Below are 8,771 nucleotides of genomic sequence, written 5' to 3'. Positions count from 1 at the left end.
GCTCGAAACCCTACACTGTGGCATAAAGGGCTATTTGATGAACCAGGATTCTCTCCTGAGCATTTCTATAGGGATCCTAGGAATTCCGTAATCTTGTCCGTTCATTTTATATTGTACGGCCATTTTTTGTTAAGGACTATTCATATTTGAATTTTAAAATTTAAATTTTAAATAATTTCTAACCGCACGGTACACGATGAACGGATAAGATTGCGAGATCCTTAGGATTCCTAAGGAATGCTCAGGAGAGAATCCTGGTTCCTATTTGATGATGGAGGTGGCTGAAATGGTGGGCCGTACGCCGCCGGTTGAGAGAGGGTTTTGTACATTTGAGGATTGAGGTGATGCGGCTGAGATTGCAAAAGATTTAATGGGATGGGATGGCTTAGATTTTAGGTTTTTTATATGTTGTTTTTGTATCGGCTTGTAAGTCTACTCACTTTTTCAAGGGATTTGATGAGGGATTGATTGTTCAACTTTGAGCAAGTGTGAATTGAGGTGTGGTGCTCATATCTATAAAGTCTGCAGTAAAGCAAGAAATGTGACTACTGCCTATAAAACAAAAGTTTAGGATGTTTAAATTGCACTAATGGTTTATCTGAATTTTCATTTACATGTTGCATTTTGTATTATTCCGCTAACACTATTAGTGCAATTTGTCAGGCGAGCAATACCTTTTCGGTTGTACAAAATTGGGGGTTTTCATGCCAAATTCATGATTTAATTTCAAGCTTAGTTTTGATTCGTTAAAATAGGGATTTCAAGCTTGTAACTTACGTATAGTTTTCGAGTCGTGCAAAAAAACTGAGAATTAACAAAAACAAATCAAAATGGATTATACTAAAAAGATGAAAATGGAACGAAACTTCAAGAAGGAAAATCTTAGGAAAAAGGCTTCGAGCATGTTTGGATGTGCTTTTAAAATGACTGAAAGCGCTTCTGATGAAAATATTTTTAAAACCAATTCTTAGTAAAAATGCAAATAAATTCTGGAAAAACATTTAAAGTTCTTCTTGGAAGAAGCACCAACCCTTTAAGTGCTTTTAGAATAAAAAAAACATTTTCTCTAAAAACGCTTTTAGTCATTTTAAAAGCACATCTAAATGACCAATTCCTTAATCCTTTATGCAACTTCGGCTTTGTTGATGCACAAAATCAGCGAAGACTTTGGTACAACAGAAAGTGTCAGGTTTTATGACCTTCGCTTGGTTGCTTGGTTGCTTCAGTCACTAGTGAGGATAAGTACGTAAATGAATAGAGACAGAGAAGCAAACACAGGATGTACGTGGTTCACCCAGATTGGCTACGTCCACGGAGTAGAGGAGTTCTTATTAGTAGTGAAGGGCTTACACAAGTACAAAGGATCAAGCTCTCAATTTAGTGAGTTCTTGTGAATGATTTAACACAAATGGCATTAGGCAATATTGTGGGGGGATGACCCCTATTTATAGAAAAACTTGTAGCTTTGTCACATTGACATGTGTCATGTTATGATTGGTTCTTGATGTTGACACGTGCTGCGCTCTGATTGGCTTCTAATCTTGACACGTGTCGAGTAGTGATTGGCCTCCTGGTCGGAGGGGAACTCTTCTGGGTCCTTGACAGTATAGCGTTGGCCGGTGCTCGGTAGTTTCGGGATTGGTCAAGTATGGTACAAACAGTGCTCCCCTAAGTTCCCGAGTGAGGGAAACTCCTCGGTTGGGGACTTGCAAGATCCAATCCCTTGAGTAATCACGAAACTTCTAAGTACCAAAGTGTGGTCTGATCTTCATCTGCCCTTCTCTGGAAGTACCTTTCCTCCATCCGGGAATGGTGTATTTAGTTGATGTTGACGCACAAGGTAATGTATCAATTTCACTTGAAGCTTAGTTGTAGTTTCGGGCTTAGTCAAGTGTGATACAAACCCTATAGTAGAAGCCCCCCAAGTCGCCGAGCTAGGAGATCTGCCGAAAGAGGTGACAGACAAGGTAAGCAGTCAAACTTCCAAGTAAGCAACCCAGGATCAAAGGTTTGACTTCGGCTTCCGGTTGATTGTTCTCCTTCTCCTTGTCTCTCATTCAACTGCCAGGATAAGGAGAAGCAAATGGATAAGAGATGATATGAGATACTTTTGCTTTTGAAGAAGTAACTTTCCACAGGCTTATTCTTGAACTGTGCTGGAGGGTTTTCTGGTGCCCTTCAGAGTATAAGGCCGACTCAAAAATTTGAGGGTCAAAACAAGTCCATCAAATCTAGAGTATGTTCGACCTTGATGATATGGGATACTCTTGTTCTTGGTGTGGCTTATTTGCTGAGGCATTATCGGGGGGAAATAAAGCTGAGTATTTCGAGAGGTTATGTTGAGGGTGCCTTTTCGAATGCGAGAAAGGGTTGAGCATTTTTGCAGGTTTTTCTGTCCGTTGAGGAGGGAGGTCAATGTATATAGGGATTTCCCAATAACAAGTAGTAATGCTATTCCTTTACCCTTCTTGGTCACAGCAATGTAGTGGGAGCTGCCAGCTTCACGTGTTTTAATTTTGTCAGAGCACTTTGAAAAAGTGGTATGTGGTATCTGGAAAGCTGATGTTACGTGTGAAGATTACAGACAAGCTTTATCTAAGGAAATCTGGCTCTCGAAGTTCTGAGAGTTGTGCCTCTTCGGTTTTCGAACAAGCAATCCCGTCGAGGATCTGACTCTCGAGATTCGGAAAGCGGTGCTACTCCGGTTTTTTAGAAAGTAATTATGTTGGGAGTCTTTTCTCGAATGTGAGTAAAGGTTGGACGTTCTTGCCAACCTGTCTTGCCGCAAAACACGGAGGTCGACACACATAGGGACTTTCCAGTTGTCAAGCAGTGGTGCTGTTCCTTTACCCTTATGGGTAATAGTAGGGTAGCTGGAACTTCGAAATTCTCGTGCCTAAACTTTGTCAGAGATCTTTGACAAAGTTATATGTGGTACCCGAGGAGTTGATGGTGCATATGGAGAGCGGTGATTGAACAGTAAGATTCACGTGCTTTCTACTTCACTAGAAATCTTCGACAGATTGCCCGTAATTTCCGCAAAGCTGAGTGTGCATGTGACAGGTGCTGACGAGGCTGAAAAAGCAGGTGCTTCTTCGATTTCTGAGATCGGCCCTCGTGGTCTCTGAGCAGCCCAGCTTTTGAGAAAGCAAACGCCTCTTCGATTTCTGAGATCGGCCCTCGTGGTCTCTGAGCAGCCCAGCTTTTGAGAAAGCAAACACCTCTTCGATTTCTGAAGCTCCGTCGAGTGCAGATTTTTATAGAGGCTGGCATTAAGTTCCACAGCACACTTGAATCTCTACCAGTAGAAGCTCATTTCTTGCACTTCTAAGATCTTGATTTGTCTGACCTCTTCCTTCTTCAACACATTTGAAAATGTCTGGACCCTCCGACCGTCGTTTTGACTTGAACCTTGGAGAAGAGACAGCCACGCCTTCTCCAGACAACATATGGCGCCCATCCTTCATATCCCCTACTGGTCCTCTTACCGTTGGGGATTCTGTGATGAAGAATGATATGACCGCTGCAGTGGTGGCCAGGAACCTTCTCACTCCCAAAGATAACAGACTACTTTCCAAACGGTCTGATGAGTTGGCTGTTAAGGACTCTCTGGCTCTTAGTGTTCAGTGTGCAGGTTCTGTGTCTAATATGGCCCAACGCCTATTTGCTAGAACCCGCCAAGTTGAATCATTGGCTGCTGAAGTGATGAGTCTCAAACAGGAGATTAGAGGGCTCAAGCATGAGAATAAGCAGTTGCACCGGCTCGCCCATGACTATGCTACAAACATGAAGAGGAAGCTTGACCAGATGAAGGAATCTGATGGTAAGGTTTTACTTGATCATCAGCGGTTTGTGGGTTTGTTCCAAAGGCATTTATTGCCTTCGTCCTCTAGGGTTGTACCTGGTAATGAAGCTTCAAATGATGAACCTCCAATGCCTCATCCTTCTGGGGTTTTGTCAAGTACTGAGGCTCCGGATAACCATCCTCCGGTGCGTTCTCTTTCTGGGGCTTTACCGACTGCTGAGACTTCCCCTAAGCAACCTTTGTGAAGGCTCCCTTTTGTTTGTTTATTTTGACTCATGTATATGTACATATTTGTGGCTTATCGAAAATATTAATAAATAAGCTTTGCTTCATTTCAACATATTGTGTTAAATACACCAAAGCCTTCTTCATAAAGTTCTTTGAATTTTTGCTTTTGTTGAAACCTGTATTGTTGAAGCTTTGTGAGTGAAGCATGTAGTTTGAGGTAGTGTTCCCTTAATTTCCCGAGTGAGGAAAACTTCTCGGTTGGAGACTTGAAAAATCCAAGTCACTGAGTGGTTGTGAGACTGCCGAGTATCAAGGTGCAGTAGCATATGGTGGGAGTCCCCCAAATCTTCAGGCGAAGAGAGTTGCCGAATGAGGTGTCTCGCGTGTTACTAATTTGTCAAAGTAACGAATCCTTGTTTCGATGTCACACATTCGTATATGCTTTATCTAAAAATATTTCCAACTTTTGTGTGTTTGATGCTGCATGCTATTGACTAGACAAGATCAAGTGCAATTAGTAGCTTTTCTCTCTTTTTCATCTTTTCTTTGGTGGAATTGCTTTTCGTTTCCACTAATCAGCCTGAGTGGATGCAAGATAACACCTTTCTCTATAGCTCAGATTGCAAAGTCATCTTCATGAAAGTTTTTCCTTATCTTGTGAACTACAACATATCCAAATTTGAGATCCATCGGAGTAGTACAACTTCAGAAATTCAAGTATGATGAGTAACTGTTCATCAATGTTCTGTTAATCCGTCAGACTTGTTGTGAGCTTCGAAACTCCATTTTCTCTTGTTCAGATCAACATACTTTCTTCATCGAAGTTGTTCCTCAGCTTGTGAACTACAACATATCCAAATTTGAGATCCCTCGGAGCAGTATAACTCCAGAAATCCAGGTATGATGAATGACTGGTTATTATTTTTCTGTCAACCCGTCAGATTTGTTGTGAGCTTCGAAACTCCATTTTCTCTTGTTCAGATCGGTATGCTTTCTTCATTGAAGTTGTTCCTCAGCTCGTGAACTACAACATATCCAAATTTGAGATCCCTCGGAGCAGTATAACTCCAGAAATCCAGGTATGATGAATGACTGGTTATTATTTTTCTGTCAACCCGTCAGATTTGTTGTGAGCTTCGAAACTCCATTTTCTATTGTTCAGATCGGCATGCTTTCTTCATTGAAGTTGTTCCTCATCGTCTCTTTCATAACATATCAAAAATTCAGAATGAACTAATGGTTAAATATTTCCAGATCTTCGAAACATCACAGCAGCTTCGAAATCTGCAAGAATCCGACTGTCATGTTTGGAGCTTCAACACTTTAATTTCCGTCGCTCAAACAGAAATGGTTCCTTCTTGAAAGTTGTTCATATGCTCAAGAACTATAGGGTGTCCAAAATTCAGCTCCATTGGAGAAGAGCAGAGGTTGCAGAAATTTGATAGATGAAAGGAGGCGGAAGAGGGAGAGAGAGAAAAAGTCTCTTGGGTTGGATTTCTATTTTGGGGCAGATTCCAATTTTTGTAGCACCTTCATTATTGATGAATTGCTTGTACTTTTGTCCATTATGAAACTTGGGACTTTGGCTTGTTGTTGGATCTATTATAATATGTTTGGGAACATATATAAGTGAATAAATAAGAAGGAAAATTTTGGGCCCTTGTGGGTGTCAAACAAAAAATGTTTATGTTTACCCAAGTGTTTTTGTACAAGTTCAAGGGCATCTTGGGTTTTGTGAACAAAATTTGTTTATTTGGAGCAAGGTTTTGTGTTGAAGCTTTGTAGGTGAAGCTTTGGTGTTGAAGCTTTGAAGGTGAAAGTATGTAGAGGGAGCTTTCTAGGTGAAGCTTTTTTAGGTGAAGCTTTGTAGGTGAAGCTTTTTTAAGTGAAGCTTTTCGGGTGAAGTTTTTTGGGTGAAGCTTTGTGGGTGAAGCTTTTTAGGTGAAGCTTTGTGGGTGAAGCTTTTTGGGTGAAGCTTTTTGGAGGTGAAGTTTTTTTTTTTTTTGGGTGAAGCTTTGATGGTGAAGCTTTGATGGTGAAGCTTTTTTAAGTGAAGCTTTTCGGGTGAAGTTTTTTTTTTGTGAAGCTTTTTAGGTGAAGCTTTGTGGGTGAAGCTTTGGAGGTGAAGCTTTGTAGGTGAAGCTTTTCGGGTGAAGCTTTTTGGGTGAAGCTTTTTAGGTGAAGCTTTGTGGGTGAAGCTTTTCGGGTGAAGTTTTTTGGATGAAGCTGTTTTTTTTTTTTTTTTTTTTTTTTTTTTTTTTTTGGCGCTTGACACGGTCTTCATTTGCTTGTTTTGTAGTGACTGTGGAAGACGGATTGCTTTCTGATTGAGAAGGGTTCCGGCATCGCTTGCTATGAATGTAAAAGAGTGAGGGCTGAGTTGGCTAAATTACCTCTTTATTGAATTCATTGCCAAATGGCCTTCATTACATAGGATGCCGAACGGCTATAGCTCAACACTTGTACATCGTGAGTCTATTTGTAGTAGTACTTCAAGTGATCAGCGTTCCATGGATGGCCAAGGGTCTTGCCATCGGAGCTTCTAAGTGTGTAAGAGCCAGGGCGACTGATGCCAATGACTTCATACGGTCCATCCCAGTTTGGACTAAGTGTGCCTTCACTCGGGACTCTGTCGCAGAGTAATCTTTTCTTTAAGACCCAGTCTCCTATTTTGAAAGAACGAGGCTTGACCCTAGAGTCATAATAGTTGGAGATGCGCTGCTTGTAGGCGACATTCCTCAAGTGAGCTTGGTTTCTGTGTTCCTCGACTAAATCCAAGTTGAGGGTGAGTTGTTTGTCATTTTCACTTTGAATGTAGTTCTGGACTCGGAATGTTGCTTGCTCGAGCTCAACAGGGACAACCGCCTCTGTGCCAAAGGCAAGTGAGAATGGAGTTTCTCCTGTTGAAGTCCGATATGAAGTGCGATATGACCAAAGAACTTGGGGTACAAATTCTGGCCAACAGCCTTTAGCTTTGTCCAAGCTGGTTTTCAAAGTGCGCTTGATTATTTTGTTGATGGCCTCAACTTGTCCATTAGACTGGGGATGAGCTGGAGAGGCAAAGCATAAGTTGATGTTGAACTTAGAGCAGAACAACCTGAACTTCTTGTTGTCAAACTGTCGCCCATTGTCAGTGACTATCGCATTGGGAATGCCGAATCTACAAAGGATGTTCTTCCACACGAAGTCTTCTATCTTTGCCTCAGTAATGGTTGCCAAGGGTTCTACTTCGGCCCACTTTGTGAAGTAGTCCACTGCAACGACTGCGTAACAGACTTTGCCCTTCCCTGCCGGCATTGGGCCGATCAAATCAAGTCCCCACTGGGCGAAGGGCCAAGGGCTGATCATAGGAGTAAGAGGCTCTGGAGGGGAATGAGGAATAGTTGCATATCGTTGACATTTGTCACATGAGCGGGATACTTTGATGGCATCCTGGTGGAGTGTTGGCCAGTAATATCCTTGGCGAAAAGTCTTGTGTGCTAGGGACCGAGATCCAGCATGATCTCCACAGACTCCCTCATGTATTTCCCAAAGGACGATTTCCGCCTCGGCAGGCGTAAGACACCTTAAGTATGGCAGGCTAAAACCTCGCTTATAGAGTTGATCATTGATGATCAGGTAGCGGGTAGACTTGTATCGAATTTGCTTAGCCTGGACTTTATCATTTGGGGGACTCCTGATATGTCTTTGCCTCGGCGGAGGCATGGTTATAAGCCTGCGCCATCACCTCAGAGTAAGTCTTCCAAGTATTGGCATTGATCATGTATTTAAAGAAACAATCACGTAGGCCTGCCGTGAAGGCTTTGAGGGCAGTCTTGTCGTCTGCCTCGGCACACCGGGAGTATTTATGGCTGAAGCGGCCAGCATACATACGTAATGACTCGTCTGGCTTCTGGCGGATAGTGTACAAGTCATCTGCAGAGTGCAAGCGATCGGTTTGGAAAATGTGTTGGGAAACAAATAGTTTCCTCAATTCCTCAAATGAGTCTACCGTCTCAGGTGTAAGACGACAATACCAATTTAGAGCTCCACCAGAGAGGGTGGAGGGGAAGAGAAGACATCGCTCTTCGTCGGTGTGCATCCGGTATGCCATGGTGGACTCAAAGAGGTTAAGGTGCTCAATCGGGTCCTCTTTTCCAGTATAAAGTTGCAAGCCAAGCTTTTGCTTTGTCTTTGCTTGAAGGGGGGTGTTGAGAATCCTCCTTGTAAGAGGGCCAGGCCTGGGTTGGTTCCAGTCAGGTATTTCAGCCTGACGTTCAGCCTTCAACTTGTTTACTTCCTCAAGAAGTTGTAGGACAAGGGGGTCCTGAGCGGAGTTATGTGTCACTGGAGCTTTCTTTCGTAAATCTCCATCTCCTATTGGAATTAGGAAGGTTTGATCAAGGGCATGTGATTTTTCCCTGGACTCGTTGTACTGGCTTCCAGGGTATGTTTGTCGGAACACCTCTGAGTCCCCTGTACCCTCATGTCTCTCTAGGACTTGTTGCCCCTTCCCCAAATTGGTGGCCGGTTTGGGCCGTGGCAGGGGACCGAGTCTCTCAGAAATCCTTAGGTCATTAATCTTTGAGCTTATATGGATGGAATTCTCTCGACGTTGCTTCAGGAAATCCCGACAATCGCGAAAGACGGCTTTCGATCCTTCTGCCCCTTCAGCAAAGAGGTGTCTCCCTCCACTTCTTATGGTTCGGGTCGAAGCAACTGGGTTAAGAGAAGCCTCATGTTGATTATCAAGTCGAGG

The 8,771-nt window shown here is 42.8% G+C and overlaps 1 protein-coding gene and 1 long non-coding RNA gene across 2 annotated transcripts in view; both read left to right on the top strand.

Annotated features, from left to right (window-relative positions):
- Nucleotides 1–2,442: 2,442 nt before the first annotated feature.
- The window catches only part of LOC126595926 (uncharacterized), a 28,454-nt gene continuing 22,125 nt past the window's right edge, over nucleotides 2,443–8,771 (top strand). The window contains exon 1 of the mRNA XM_050262331.1: nucleotides 2,443–3,634. Coding sequence (XP_050118288.1) covers nucleotides 3,376–3,634 — 259 coding nt within the window. The 5' untranslated portion in view covers nucleotides 2,443–3,375. The remainder of the gene's footprint in view (nucleotides 3,635–8,771) is intronic.
- On the top strand, nucleotides 4,504–5,622 carry LOC126595937 (uncharacterized). Its single transcript, XR_007613766.1, has 3 exons — nucleotides 4,504–4,931; nucleotides 5,015–5,112; nucleotides 5,288–5,622. It is a non-coding gene; the product is annotated as an uncharacterized LOC126595937 (long non-coding RNA).

This window comes from Malus sylvestris, chromosome 13 (assembly GCF_916048215.2).
Source record: "Malus sylvestris chromosome 13, drMalSylv7.2, whole genome shotgun sequence".
Taxonomy (NCBI): Eukaryota; Viridiplantae; Streptophyta; class Magnoliopsida; order Rosales; family Rosaceae; genus Malus; species Malus sylvestris.
The sequence above is the reverse complement of the archived record's forward strand: the minus strand, read 5'-3'. Positions and strand labels throughout refer to the sequence as shown.